Raw genomic sequence first — 15,121 nt, forward strand, 5'->3', positions numbered from 1 at the left:
CAATTTTGTGTTGCTTAACCTATTGGTAGGAAAAATTATGCGTTCTTTTCTGTCCCATTGTTTTGCTCCATATTCATATCTCAAAAGGGGTAGAGAAGCAGAACGAGGCAGAATAAAATAAAGCCGAATTAAACACACTCAGGTTTTGCCTACCATGTAGTAAGCGAAACCCAGTTTTGCTTCGATCCTGCGGAAAAGCAGCTACGCTGAGACAGTAGATGCCCTAAAAGATAATCACCCCGGGTAAATTATTCTCTCATTGGCATACTAACGGATATGGTGGTTCTTTCTTTCCTGACTTTACTAAAGCAGCATGTTAAAAGCCAAACCTGTGTTCAGTAATTCCACCTCCAAATTGGTTCCCACATACGTCAGAGTAATTCACAAACAAAGGGTAAAATGAGCGCATACACCTTCATGCATGTATGCACACGTGTATGCGTGATGTTCCCTAAGCGCAACTATCTTGAGCGGCTCCAACGGGGCAATCGTGTAAGAGTGCTGCAGTGGCACTTTTTCTCGTCGAATTGTTTACTCCGCTTCAGAAAAAAAAAAAAAAAAAAAAATTTCATAACAACGTAAGATGCAAAAATGTTACTGCTGCAAACGTGAAAACATATTAATTTTAAAAAGAAAAATGAGCGCAACGATTGAGGGAAGGGCAACTGTACCATGTAAGTGTTGCCCTTCTGAACAGAAAAAGGGGAAAACCTTTTAAGATGTGATGGAGCACATGATCGCACATATGTGACTGCCCGATTGGCTGACTAATGCACTGGAATGTAGAGAACGTAGCTGCAGCCCCCGTTGGAGTGAAACATTTGCGACGCGAGGCTCCAGAGTACGCAAGCGCAGATGCGGCAAAGCGACGTTCAGTGAACAGGCCACCCGTTTGACCAGTACACGCGCTGCGTGTGTATTCCTGCAGGGTTACCCCCGCTTGAGCAAGTGCGGTCGAAGTAGTAGCAGCAGCAGAAGCAGCAACAGCAGTAGCAGTGTGTGCCGCTCCACTGCGCGTAATTCTTCCCTGGCAAAAGATGAACCTTGTGCTGTGCCTAATTTGGATCCTTATATACATAGCTGGCGACGGAAGAAAGGCACGTGTGCAATGCAAAAGACAAAATGACGTGAACAAAGCGAAGAAGACCTACTCGTACAGCCTGTCGAAGGGTAAACTACAGGATCAAAATGCACACCATCGGAATTTTTTACTCTATAAGAGAAGAGCCCTGTTCCATATACGCATTCCGAAGAAGAACCTGGAGAGGCAAAACCTATTCAGCAATGATCTCCGTTATAAAAAAATTAACAAATTTTTGGAAAATAAAAAGACAAACAAGTTGTGTTATTTACATATAAGTAATAACAATCATGTAATAAAAAAAAAGAGGAATAAAAACAAAACTTTACAACTGTTATTTGAAAAAAAAAAGTTACTACAAGAATATTTTTCCAACTTAAAATCATCCTTTTTGGATAGGTATAAAAACACAAAAATTGTAACGAAGCTTTTTTTATCATCCTCCTTGCTGATGCTTACCCTTAACCTCATTGGAGTAAAACCAGAAGACATCGCTCTACACGATAAAAGAATCATCAGAGCATTTGAATTTTACAGAATTGTAACATCAGCATTGTTTTATGGGGACATGTCACTATACGTGTTAACAAATGTGTATATGCTATATGTGCAGAGTCAAGAGTTGGAAAATTCGGTGGGCTCATCTGAAACGCTGGCTTTTTATTTGTCCCAAATTTCTATCCTCTCCATAATTTGCTCCTACTTAAAGAAGCCCTTCTATTCAACAGCACTTCTCAAATCGCTGCTCTTTGTAAACTGTATGTTAAATCCTTACCAGAAATCTAACTTAATTTTTGGGATAAATATTTACAATATTTACTTACCCTATTTCTCCATCTTTATTGATATTTTGCATGCACAAGATTTGAAGGCTTCCCTGTCGGGGATCCTGGGGGTGACCAGTGGGTCCATTTACTACCTGCTGAATATTTACGCGTATCAAAAATTTAACAGAAGGTTTTTCCTAATTCCGCGCTTTTTGAGGAATTACCTCGATTCGGCGAGCGTGGACGATGTGTTATAGTTGATCTTTGCGGTGTATAAAATTTTTTTGGGGGGTGGGTGAAGGCGTAAAATATGAACAATTTCGCATTCGCCATGTTGTGCTTCCATTTCTATTACACCTTCACCTCTGTGTTTGCCCTTTTTTTCAGTGAGTTTCTCAATTTTTTTCAGTAAAATATGTTTTTTTCTTTTTTCCCTCCCATGAGGGTGTCCCCCCTGGCATATGTGCATCCTGGTATACATCATGCACTACACCTCCCTCGCGCTAAAACGCCTTGCTGTGATACTTAAATGGGAAAAGACAAACTCGGTGGAGCTCCTCACCAACTTTGTTTTTAATATACACATTGGAAGCAGCAGAGTAAATGTCGCCACTTGCAAGTGCTATCCGCTTCTTGATTAGAAAACATAGCCCCATCACATGGTTATAGAAAAAGACATTTCCCACGGTGGTGCCATTTGCGGGGTCACCAGGATTTGCCTGGCCCCTAGCATTTGCGGAATCACCACCATTTGTGGAGTCTCCACCATTTGTGCACCCCTTCTGGACAATTACACTATACTGCTGTTCATAGCTAATGGCGCGTTCCGAACTTCTGGACGCATTTTTCAGCAAAAAAAAAGTTGGCTTGAATAAACTCCTATCATTAATTCGTGTTACGTACTTGTGAAAAAGCGAGTCGGCCAAAATAGCTTTGCTTAAAGTGTGGCAACTCTCCAGGAACATTTCGAGGTAGTCGTAGTTTACACACATCGTCAGTTGGTACTTGTTAATAAATATTTCGTTCCTCGTTCTGTTGATTGCCTCTTGGCCTACGTAGCAGCCTTTGTCTTTGGCCAAATAGTTCAGCTTATCGTAGTTCAGGTCGAAGGGGGATAGATCCTTAAATTTGAACGCCTCCCTGTCGATGTTCCCCTTCGCGCTGTTCGCTGCGACGGATGCACTGGGCCCACCATAAGCAGACGAACCATGTGAATCGTTTGCGGCTCCCTCCGTGCTCTCCCCAAAAAGCGGATCGTTTGAATACAAATTTTCCACGACTCCTAAATTTAGCTTCATATAGTCATACGCGAAAGTGGCGGGCAGGTTTACCTTTTCTTCCTTTTCGAAGTTGAGAAGCATTTCGCAGGCCTCCTTTTCATTCCTGTTGCGTGTTATACTATGGGGGGAATTTACAAAGTCTGTTGTTACCATTATACCTGCGTCTTTGTCTCCATTTTCGTCTACCAGCTTTTTCCCCTTCTCCCTCAGTTGGTATATTCTGTATCCTAAGAGGTCATTTCTTGCATCTTTGGACAGGAGGAATATTCCTGGGTTATTGGAAAGAGCAGGAAGTTCGTCCTCCAGTTGGGTAGCGCTATCTCCACCGCTGCTCACCACTTCGGCTGTGGAAGTCCCCCCTCGGAGGACGGACGCACCTGACAGGAGCTGATAAACCGCGATGTTGGCCATCTCGCTAAAGTGAACATCACATGAGAGTTTTCGCTTTTCCAATATGCTGAGCAACATTCTGGACGCTTTCACATTGCAGTCCATGTAAAAGAGGCTAAAGGAATTCTCCTCATGGGTATATTTCACACTGTATAAAAAGCAGTCAGCCAATATTTTGCCATTGTTTTGCAAAAATAGGGAAGGCAATCCCTTGGTCCATTTTTTGTATTTTACATTATGGCCACACAGTTGATACGCACTTGTATCATCCAGGCAGGATAACACATTTTTGGGGACATTTTTATATAAAGAAAAATCCTTTTCCGTTATTATTTTATTTAAATCGTTGGTCGTCAAGCTTTGCAGAAATCTGAAAGAGTCTGTTCCACAAATTTGCACGAGCGTCCTATTTTTTAATCTGCACAAGAGGTACTTATTCATTGAATTGAGCTTTGTTAAATGCCAAAAGGTGGATGCGACTGTTTTGTTGGTTTTTTTTTTTTTTTTTTTTTTTGCGAGCGTTGTGTTGGCTATGGCTGTGTAAGTGGATGTGCCTCCTTTCGAGAGATGGTAGAAAATAGTTCCCTTTTTTAACGCTCAGGTTGCATCACCTTTTCGCATTAAACGGGATAGAAAAAAGAGTGCGTATGTGTTGAACAGATCCAACGGCGGCAGCTTTGGTTTATCTTCACAGCAGTTGCATTTTTTAGAATTGCAAAGTTGTGCAGGATACGCGGCGTGCGCAGCAGTTTTTTTGACCGTGTGCGATGGCTCACCGGTCCGCCCACATAACACGCACGGGTGAGTCCCCATTTTGGGCGTAAGAAACGCACTAACTGGAAGGATGCAAAATTTGCACATACTGAACAAACACTAGTCAAAGTGATCCTTTGTTAAGCGAAAAACAGGAAAAAGAAAGCAGCGAATATGCCTTTTTCTCCCTTTTTAATGTTATAAAAAAATTACAAAAAAAATGTGGGCAAAAATAAAGCTTCAAAATGGCCATAAAATGGGTATGCTACATTATGCAGCGCAAAAACGAGCAGAAGAGCAAGGGCAGTTTTGTTTTGCCCCACCGTTGATGCTAGGTCAACTTGTCAATTCTGCATCTCGCTAATTTTACGAGCCATTTGAATGCCATCACAGCATGTCAGTTTGACCTTATTGTGATATTTTCTTTTCATTCTTTTTGTTGTTTTTGTTATTTTTTCCCCTTTTTTCCCTTTTTTTCCAATCCCCTTTGCGGATGTGCAGGTTGCTCCTCACCATGTGCGCGTCGTCCCTTTTGGCATGCATTCGCGCAGGCCCTCCCCCCGCTTTGGACTCATGGCCATTGCGACGATGCTGCTTCTGCTTAGCAGCTATATCATCTGTGTGGTCGAAGAAGAAGCTGTCGAATTTTTTACTCGGCGGAATTGTCACCGAATTAATGGTCGCTAAATTCTTCTTACACATTTGAATAAAATTATTTAACAATTCAGTGTTCATTTTTTTAAAAAAAGGGTTCTCCGAAATGACAATATTTTTTAAATAATTCAATTCACATAGATGGCTAAGAATTTCTGCATCCAAAATGAAATTGTTTTGTATATAAAACTGTTTTAATGAGGTCATGTAGATGACATCCCTCTGGACATGTGTTAATTTGTTACTGTTTAATCGTAACTCTTGTACATTTGAAAAATGGGCACCAAAACAGAATTGTCTCAATTTGTTAAATGAAAGGGAAATCTTCTTCAATTGTGGCATCACTCTGGTCGGTTTTGCGAAAGTTTCAATTTTATTGTTCTTTAAAATGAGTGTCTCCAAATTTTGAAGATTTACCAAATTGGGAACCTTCTCAATTTCGTTATATGCTAATATTAGGGTTTTTAAATTTGCCAATTCGCACACGCCATCCATTATTTTGATTTTATTGTTAGACAAATTTAGGTACACCAATCTGTTTATATTGCTTAGGTAATTTATGCTGTGTATTAAATTGTATTGCAAAATGATTTGTTGTAAATTTAAGTTCATTTCGAGCATCGACAGATCTTTTATTTTGTTTTCACTCAAGTCAATTTTTTGCAAATTTTTCATTTGATATAATTCTTCACATTCTTCAATATTTCTGTTTTTTAAAATGAGCTCTCTGCAATTTGATATGTCCCCATTTTTGATCAAAGAGGATATCTTTAGTATCGTCAGTTTGGATATGATTTCTTCGTCGTTTCTTCTCTTCTCATCGCATGGCTGCTTTTCCATTTTGTTTCCAAAAAAAATGGGAGCACGATGAGGGGTTTCTCAGTGTAGTTGGCTGCGTCTAGGAGTGGCCCCTCAGCGGCATCCCCCGGGGGTTGCAAAAAAGAAAAAAAAAAAGAAGCGAACAAGCGAAGAAGTGAAGAAGCGAACAAGCGAACTAGCGAAAAAGCGCACAAGGGAACAACCTAAACGAGCTAGCGCAAATGAAGCCTTCCAATTCGAACCCCTCCGTTTGACGTCACAAAATGGTGATCCCCTTTTGGAACATTCCCATTTTTGTCATCTACATAAAAAAGAATGCAAAACCTTCTGTTGTTGCGTTCAGCGTGATGGAGAAGCATATGTAGCTTCTTAACTCTGTTAAGCAATCAATCGCCTTCGAAACGGCTAAAGCAAAATGGGTAACCAATTTTTACTCTTCAAAATGGGCATCCAAAAGGGAAGATAATTCAAAATGTATGCGAATAACTATACATGCACCGCATTTCCGCGAAGTGGAAAAAAAGAGGCCACCTCGATCTCGCTTTGCAATTTTTATTTTATTTTGTTAATTTCGTCAGTTGTTTTTAAGTTTGGTAAAAATGTAGAGATGCTTTAAAAGAACTGTATTTTTATTGGCCAAAAAAAAAAAAAAAAAAAGGGAAAATTTAAATGGAACAATAAAGGGGAGGTGGAAAAATAAAATCACTCCAAAAGGTAGGGGTGAGAACAAACGCAGAAGCCCGAGGCGCGGGCGTACAAATTAAAACCCAAGCAAAAAGTGCTGCCAAATCGATGGCCAACGCGGAAGCAGTGGTAGCGGTGGCGGCAACGGTAGCGGCAACGGTAACGGCAACGGTAACGGCAACGGCGTGGTGGAATGAATGCCCCAGTGGGTCGCAGCAGGTACGCAAATTTGTTAATTACCGAAAGGGTGCACCAACGGGGAGGAGGACAAATCGGGGGAAAAAAAAGGCGCAATATCAGAATTGTGGAAGTCAAAATGTTGGACGTCAAAATGTTGGAACCAAAATGCCGAAACGCCAATTGAGCAGTGTGCCGGAAAGAAAACCGCCTTGCCGCCCCCCACCCCCGTTTCCTTCCTACGCACGTAGCCACGTCGCACGGGTAGTAAGCCAAAAAGTTGAAAAAGAAAAACGCGTCCAACGGTGGAGACAAACGTGTGGGCACACCTGGACGAAGCTTTCTTCCAACTCACCGCAGAGAAGGAGAGGCCACACCACCCTACACCTGTATGCGGGCGTAAGATATGTAGTGGTAACTTCCCGAAGCATGTTTGTGAATTTTTTGGACGGCCAACTTATGATTCTTAGCCATTTCGGGATTATTTTTCATTTCCAACATTTTGTGTTCTGCCTTTTCAATAATTTTCTTTTTCATGGTCTTCCTTCTTTTGAAAATATATTTCAGTTTTCGAATTCCCTTTATGGACAAAAATTTCCTCCACATGTTTTTAAAGACACTCTTGAGGGCCATATCAACTCTTTGCAAAACTTTAAACTCTGATTTTAAAACGTTCCATACGGCTAGACCGGCCATGGGTGCGAATAGGTAGGGCCCAATGGATGCGAAGAGTCCAACGGAGAAAACACTCTTCATGCAAGCTTGTGTGGAGCTAGTTAACGTTGCTTTAACGGCTTGTTGGATGCATACTTGCTTAGGTGGAGGGATAGTAGATGTGTAACAACTGGTGGCAGGTCCCATTCCGATGTCAGTAGCGTGCTGAGATATATCCATTGCGCTGAGGATAGTGTATGCAGATAAAGTGCCCAGAGTCATGAACCCTAGTATTTCTTTCATCCTACTTTTTTCTCTCTCCTTTTGCCATTTGCCTATGAAGTGACCAAAATATGGAGCTTGCGTGTAAAACATTTGGCTTAAGTAGGGCAATTGCAATTCGCTAAAAATGATTTTGGTTAATTTGAGTGAAAAGGCAGAGGATAGGGAGACTCCATTTTTCATGGCCTTCAATTCTTTCTTCATCGATTTGGGTAGCAGCACATCGAAGTAGTGCAAGACAGCATCCCCTCCAAGGATCATTTTAAAATTGTTTACAAAATTTTGGTCATCAATTTTGTTTCCAAATGAATTTTTAGAAAATTTGGATTCATAAGAATGTAAACTTTCTGGGTTCTTCAAATGTTGCAAAGCAAAAGTTGAAATCGTTTTCCACAAAGCAGAGCAATGATCAGCACACATCGAATTTTGTAATTCTTTCATTCTTTCTTCATTATTTAGTTGGGCATATGCCGGGTTGATAGCCACCATTCCGGGGTTTCTAGCCACACTAAACGGTTCACGTAGACGTTTTTCTGAGCTGATTAGCACTACATGGTCTACAATTTCGATGAAGGCTTCATTAATCAGCCAAGATTCATCCTCATTACGTAGAAGCTTATGCAGCTCTGCCACTTTTTCTAATAACATCATTGCCTTTTTCATGTTGATGGTTGCTCCAAACCATATGGCATGTTCTACTTTAAAACTGGGTTTTCGTAGGAGCATATTTCCAAGGGAAATAATTTTTTTGAAAAATTTTCGAAACGCTGTTTGTTTTGTTGGCTTGACCGTTCTGGAGAACATAATATTATCTTCGATGTTACTTTCTAGGAGGTACTTACTATCTTCAACAACTCTGTAGATGAAGGAGTCCTTGTTATATGCATTGTCCGAGAGCTCTAGCCATATTCCCAACGCCTTTGCGAATTCTTTATTAATGTACTGATCCCACTTGTCATTTTGATTAAAAATTAATTTGTTCTCTTGTCTTTGTCTTTCCTTCTCCTCATTTAATTCGTTTTGCTCTTGCTGTAATTTTTCCTGCTCCGTGATTTCTTCACTTGCACTGATGTCATTATTGCTGGCCTCTTTTAGTTCCTTCTCAATTGAATATTCCATTTTTTGTTTTTCAATTTTTTCCCTTTTGAATTCTTCGAACCCTTTGGTGAACCACGTGGACATCAAATTGTCTGCATACTTTGCGAATCCCCCGTCTGCAAACACCTGTTTGGCTAGCTCCACATTTCGGTTTTGATAAAAGGTCAAATTTTTTGGCATATATTTCGCGTTTTGAATAATTTCTCTCGTAGCTATGGTATGGGTGGTAAACCGGATGGTCGTCAATATGTTTTCCAGCAGATTAGCAGGAATGTGTTGCAGCAGTTTCATCTTGGCCAGCGCGGTTAGCAATTTCTTCTTTAGGAGTCCCTTTTTCATGGTCACCACGAGCTTTCTGAGTTTATGTGGTATTAACGCCGATGTGGATGTTGCGAATTTCTCAGCCCTGGTTGCAGTTAGCATTTTCTTCTTCTCACTGTAGTAGCTCTTGACTGGGTCTTTTCTCGAAAGGGACGACATGATGAACAAGTTCACGTAGAATAAGTTTTCAAATTTAGCTACGTTGTTTAAAAATTTTAAGTTATTTCCTCGTACGATGAATTTTAGCGGGGCGTTCGTCAACGACTGCAACTCTTCAAGCGTCTTCTTCATGGAGTCCAAATTAGACTTGGGCGATTTGGTCAGGACGCTGTTCAAGTACAAATGATGGCGTATGGAGGACACATCGTTTAGGAAGAACTTCCTAACATTTTCGCTTTTCCTAAAAATGTTGGCGTATTTATCCACGAGGGCGTAGAAAACTAATAGCGCTTTACTTCTGGCATTGTACTTGGCATCGATTTTGATCAGTTTATCTTTTAATTGCTTTCCTCTTTTGACAAACTCGTCGTAGACAAATTTGACCTTCTTCCCCTTCTTCCTTCTACCAGCGTTTCTAATTTGTACGTTTATCAGCTCTCTATTATCGTACCAGAAGAGGTACTTATAAAAATCCGTGTACAAGTTCTGCTCAAAAATGAGGCTTATATAATTAGGGCTGGGATCCCCCAGGTGGGATGTACTTTCTATTTCGGCAAAGGTGCGCAACATATCAAAGGCTCTTTTAAGGCTTCTCTGGTTTTCCTTATCCCCTTCGTCCATTTTTAACACTTTAGAGTTGTAAAGAGTGGACTTTTCAAAGTCGCAGCCGAAAGTATTCTTGGCATCATCCCTGGGACATACCTGTGAGAATATCCTCACCGCATTGTGCCCAAAGGAGATGGAGTTTTCATAGCCATACGCCTCACTGGTATTAAATACCTTCTGTATTTCGTGTACATTAATCAACGTGTAAGCATTTAGAATCAGTTCTAGCAAATCGCAGGTTACTTTCCTTTCCCCTACATAGGTACTGTGCCTACCCGGTCTAGACTCGATTGGGATGAAGGTGATGTCTTTATTGAAGGTTCCCTTGGGGTGGTAATACACATTGCAAACTTCGTTGTACATGAAGAAGGAGTAATCCGAATTGGCCATCAGCATGGTCTCTAACGAATAGAAAGGTTTCAAACCCTGCACGAAGTAGCTATTGTAGGAAAGGTAAGCTAAGGAGAGCATCAGCAGGTGACCCATTAGATATATGTTAGAGGAGGAGGCAATATAAATTTCGTAGTTTAGACCCACAGAGGAGGATGCCAATTTGTTGTATTTTCTCCTGATCGGTTCGATCAGTTCTCCTAAGGCTAAATTGTGGAAGTATAGTCTCTCCAACTGATTTACACCAGGGTTGCCCACAAATACATGACAAAGGTACTGCCTTAAAATTTTGTTATATTTGGCACTTAGCGGTTGCATCTCTTCATTTCGAAACGAGTTAGCCTCTGAGATGAAGCTTTTATCTTCGTATGCGTCTCTCCCAAAGTTCGCGTTCTTTCTATTCATGGAGGTATAAATGGCGTTTAAGATATTATTGTAATAGTTCGATCCCACTGCTTTTCTTTTTTGCAATTCGTTAATCATTTCGCTTCTTAACTCTTCCAACGCTCTGGAATACTCAAAGGAAACGTTTAGGAATTCCCCTTTTTTTGAGGAAGGTTCATTAAGACGGCAATATTTATTCACCTCTTCTGAGAATTTAGGTCCTATCATTTTTTGTAATTCTATTTCATTGGAGCTTAGTGTATTTCTTTTATCTAAATTCATGTAATTTGAAAAGTGGTAATTTACAGGTCCTCTTTGTGCCTTATACTTTACGTTCAGTCCTTCTTCTGACATTTCGTCTGGTCCTTCCGATCTGGACATCTTCTCCTTAATTAGCATATCTTGTCCGTTGTCTACGTAAAAGACGTTGGAGGAATCTACATCTGAATCTTCCCCGTCAGATTCGTATCCCCCTGATTTTTGCCCTTTCTTCCCCTTGGCCATCTTTATTCTAGAATATTCCCCTTTATTTAGGTTTTCCTCAATTTCGTTTGCCCTGTTTTTAGCATGCGTGTTGTCATACTTTACGATGATAGGCGTGTATCCGTTTTCATCATTATGGCCACCTGATCCTGTGTTGTTATATCCGTAGTGTCCCGTTTCGCTGCCATTCATCCTGGGGAATTCACTTCCATTTGTTTTTTTTCCATACGGATAGGTGTCGACTTCCTCCGTCGTTGCACCTTTTTTATTCTTGGGCGTTAACCTTTTAACATCACCTTCATTTAACTCGTATTCAGTATCGCCAGAATCGTCGTTTGAATCGTGGGGGGAATTGGAGCCTTTATATTTTTCCCCCGGATTCCTGTGCATATATCTTTTGTTTCTCGTCCTGCCGTACGTGTCCTCGTCTTCATCGGGGGTATGGTCACTCGCCTTTTTATCGCTGTTACTGTTAGGGATATTTACCCCGTGCTGCACGTGATATACTAATGGGTTGTTAATTCCATTTCCGCCGTACACTCCCTGTCCGTCGCCTGCATTAACGGGCCGCAACCCGTGAATGTATTCCAAGCTTGGGACACTGCTTCTTCCGTTGCTGTGCATGGGGTGTGTTCCTGCGCCGTTTGCGCTTCCCGGGTGGTTTTGCCCGTAGCCTCCATGTCCGTAACCCCCTTGTCCGTGCCCGCTTTGTCCGTAACCCCCTTGTCCGTGTCCTCCGTGCCCGTGTCCGCCTTGACCGTAACCTCCTTCACCATGTCCTCCATTTCCGTATCCCCCTTCACCAGGTCCTCCATTTCCGTATCCCCCTTCACCATGTCCTCCATTTCCGTATCCCCCTTCACCATGTCCTCCATTTCCGTATCCCCCTTCACCATGTCCTCCTTTTCCGTATCCTCCTTGCCCGTAGCCCCCTTGTCCATGCCCATCCTGTCCGTGTCCCCCTTCACCAAGTCCGTCTTGCCCGTGTCCTCCCTGCGTGCCACCATTTTTCCCATGATCTAACCCATAAGTTGTCGTTCCGCTTCCGTCATTTTCATCAGGATGCTCCACATAGTATGGCGTTCCGTTTTCCCCATGCTTCTCTGGTCCAGAATTCTTTTCATAGCCTCCATCATATGAAGGGTTTGTTTTGTTTTCCCCTTCTTCGCCTGGCCCACCTCCGTTTCCTCTTCCGCCGCCACTTTTTCCGAAATCTACACCGTAGGTTGTCGGTCCAACTCCGCTATGCCCATGGGGTCCAGATCCATTCTGCGCATCAGTTCCGCTTCCATTTTGTCCACCCGCTTCTGTACCATTTTGCCCATCCGCTCCCGTACCTTTATTTTTCCCGTAGCCTCCTTCCCCGGGAGCTACTACATAAGTGCCCGATTCGTTTCCATCGGTGCCTGCCCCTTTTGCATCCCCAGGTCTGAAGTGTTTTTTAAAATAATTGGGATATCCCTCCATGCCATTTTTTCCATCATGGTCTCCTTTACCATCTCGAAGGTTTACATTTAGGTGTGATCTATATGTGGGGTTTGTTCCGTCGTCATACCCGCCATGGTACGCACTTCCAGCCGTGCCATCAGGCCCGTAGCCCTTTCTATCAGCTCCACCATATGGACCATAACCCTTTCCATCGGATCCTCCATATGGACCATAGCCCTTCCCGTCAGATCCTCCATATGGTCCGTAGCCCTTCCCGTCAGATCCACCATATGGACCATAACCCTTCCCGTCAGCTCCTCCATATGTACCATAACCCTTCCCGTCAGATCCACCATACGGTCCGTAGCCCTTCCCCTCAGCGCCGCCGTACGGCCCGTAACCCTTCCCCTCCGCGCCGTGCTCACCATAATGCTCATACGGAGGTGCGGTAGGAGTCAACCCCCCGCTTTGTTTGCCAACTAAATTGTAAGGCCCATTTCCAAATTCATCATAAACCCCAGTGCCTCTATTTTTCGCATTAGGGTTTGTGGGACCTGCCTGGGGGTTGGAGAGTTCATATTTGGTGTGCGGTAAAGAGTCCTGTACACCTTTATCATCCCCAAATTTATTTTTCCCCCTTTGAGCTCTCTTCATATCAGCCCTCCTTTGATTGTTTATCCTTTCTTCCTCTTCTTCTTCTTGTTTTCTAATTTTTTCATATTCGTCTCTCAGAGTATCTTCTTGATTTTTGTTCAACCCAGCGTTTCCTTGCTGTCCTTTATTCGAGTTATCACCATGAGGAGACATGTCAATGTTGATCCCTCCCCCGGCATTTCCTTTATAATTATTTGATGCTGGCCTTGACCCGGATCCCACTCCGGATCCTTTATTTAATCCTGATGGTGAATTCCCTGCATCAGTTTTTGAACCCATATGTGTTCCTTTATTGGCGCCCGTGTCCGATTTCCCATTTTTTTTACTTCCATTCGGATCATTGTCGTCCTCCTCTTCTTCCTGTTCTTGTCCAGGCATATAAAAAATAACTTTGGTTTTTTTCTGGGGAGTATAAGTTGGGCTCTTCGTTTTCACATACTGCTTTCCATCTCGTACGCTCCCTTTTGCCTCCCTTGTACTTATAGAATCAATGCGTGCGAATATGAGCAAAATTAAAAAAATAATTTTTAACATTTTACTTTGCTTTTGCGGTCATAAAAGGGGAGGCAAATGTAGAGGGAAAAATAAAACAAAATAGAACGGAGAGATGTGAATCCAGAGAGGGAATCAAACAAGGTGCGGAGGTGTAACTGAAGGTAATGAACAGTCCTATTGGGGATGAGCAAACGGGTTGCGCTTAAATTTTGGGTGGGGTGAAAATTCACGTGATTAATTTTTGCGAATCGGACACATTGTAGGGGACGCTGCGTCGATTTGCAGTTGCGTAGCGCATGCCAGTGTGTATGTCTACTTGTATATCTACGTGCTTGTCTACATGTGTGTCCACGCGCATATCTCTGCGAGTGCCTATGCGCGTATCTTTATGTGCACTTGTGCGGACGCCTAAACACTGAGCAGCGCTTGTGTTTTCACTATCATATTCAACAAATGAATGTATGGAGCCAATTCATTTGGCAGCGAAAAACTATTAAATCCTCACAAAAATTAGAAACTTAAAAACTAAATGCGGGTAGGTCATACAGTTCGCATGGACGAGCATGCGTGTACACCTTATACCTGGGCAAGTATGCCACTCCGTGTTTTCTTTTTCAATTTCGGTTTTGATTTGAAAGGGGAAAAAGAAAAACCGAGCTCCTACATGCGCAGGAAAAAGAAAAAATAAAATCAAAAATGTGCAGAGAAAAAAAAGCAAAAAAAAAACAAAAAAACAAAACAAAAAAAAAAGAAAAAAAAAACAAAAAACTAAAGATCTGCGCAGAAGCGTAAAAGTGTTCTAAAACGAAAACATTTTATTGTCGCAAATCAGCACATTTCTAACTTCTTCACATATATGCTACGAAAAAACGCACGATTGCGTTGAAATACCCACTTAGGATAACGTGCACGTGCGTTCGGCCATGCGGGAAAAACTGCGCGACGTAGAAATAAAAAAATGGAAAACGAAAATTCAATCTGTCTGCAGTGGTTGTTCGTTTAATTTTTCACTCGTCTGCCGTTCGTCTGTCCGTTCGCCTGTCCATTTGTCTGCCCATCCATTTGTGTATTTTTTTTTTTTTTTTCCACCCTTCCAACACAATTGCACAAATGCATACACATTTTAGACAATTTCCTTTTTAAATATTCTATTTCGTCCTGAGATGCAGCAGTTGGCCGTTTGCACAGTGGCGCACAATTGGAAATTAAAAAATAAAAAAAATTGGAATAGTGGTATAAACCGCATGTGTGCTTTCCGCCATACACAAGCGTCATTTTGTTTTTTGTTTTTTTACTATATCTTTTGATACACTTTGCGGCATATGTTTCTGAATTTGTCTGAAAAATTCAGCAAAAAATTTGCAGCAAATATCACTGCGTGTGGGTACGTATTGGTATGTCATTTTTCAGAAAGGCCAAAAAAAAACTTAGAATTAAATTTAAAAATGCACGTACAGAAAAGAGTGTCAGCGTGGCCATGTGGCAGTGTGGCAGTGTGCCAATGTTGCATTGTTACCATTGGGAAGGTGCTTTGTGCTGCAACACAAAAAAGGGTAGATTTT

General features: G+C 41.8%; 4 protein-coding genes across 4 annotated transcripts, besides 2 other annotated features; 1 reads left to right on the forward strand and 3 right to left on the reverse strand.

Moving 5' to 3' along the window:
- Window positions 1-1,037: 1,037 nt before the first annotated feature.
- PVX_117865 (hypothetical protein, conserved) lies at window positions 1,038-2,105 on the forward strand (the record flags this gene model as incomplete). The annotated part of the gene is made up of 1 exon (XM_001615816.1): window positions 1,038-2,105. One exon carries the CDS (start codon window positions 1,038-1,040, stop codon window positions 2,103-2,105), a length of 1,068 nt encoding a protein of 355 aa, XP_001615866.1.
- Window positions 2,106-2,280: 175 nt separating this feature from the next.
- Window positions 2,281-2,307: a microsatellite.
- A 44-nt stretch (window positions 2,308-2,351) lies between these two features.
- On the reverse strand, window positions 2,352-3,993 carry PVX_117870 (aminomethyl transferase domain containing protein; the record flags this gene model as incomplete). Its single annotated transcript, XM_001615817.1, has 1 exon — window positions 2,352-3,993. The coding sequence occupies exon 1, from the start codon at window positions 3,957-3,959 to the stop codon at window positions 2,352-2,354; it is 1,608 nt and encodes a 535-aa protein (XP_001615867.1). The 5' UTR covers window positions 3,960-3,993.
- Window positions 3,994-4,410: 417 nt separating this feature from the next.
- On the reverse strand, window positions 4,411-6,324 carry PVX_117875 (hypothetical protein, conserved). The gene has a single exon (XM_001615818.1). It carries the CDS (start codon window positions 5,763-5,765, stop codon window positions 4,680-4,682), a length of 1,086 nt encoding a protein of 361 aa, XP_001615868.1. The 5' UTR covers window positions 5,766-6,324; the 3' UTR covers window positions 4,411-4,679.
- A 99-nt stretch (window positions 6,325-6,423) lies between these two features.
- Window positions 6,424-13,598, reverse strand: PVX_117880 (hypothetical protein, conserved; the record flags this gene model as incomplete). The annotated part of the gene is made up of 1 exon (XM_001615819.1): window positions 6,424-13,598. The coding sequence occupies one exon, from the start codon at window positions 13,596-13,598 to the stop codon at window positions 6,987-6,989; it is 6,612 nt and encodes a 2,203-aa protein (XP_001615869.1). The 3' UTR covers window positions 6,424-6,986.
- Window positions 9,481-9,508: a microsatellite.
- Window positions 13,599-15,121: the final 1,523 nt, after the last annotated feature.

The sequence above is a fragment of the Plasmodium vivax genome, chromosome 12 (assembly GCF_000002415.2).
Source record: "Plasmodium vivax chromosome 12, whole genome shotgun sequence".
Taxonomy (NCBI): domain Eukaryota; phylum Apicomplexa; class Aconoidasida; order Haemosporida; family Plasmodiidae; genus Plasmodium; species Plasmodium vivax.

What these genes read in the sequence shown, in the direction of transcription:
- PVX_117875 (XM_001615818.1), bottom strand. Translation starts at nt 5,765, where the DNA reads ATGGAAAAGCAGCCATGCGATGAGAAGAGAAGAAACGACGAAGAAATC.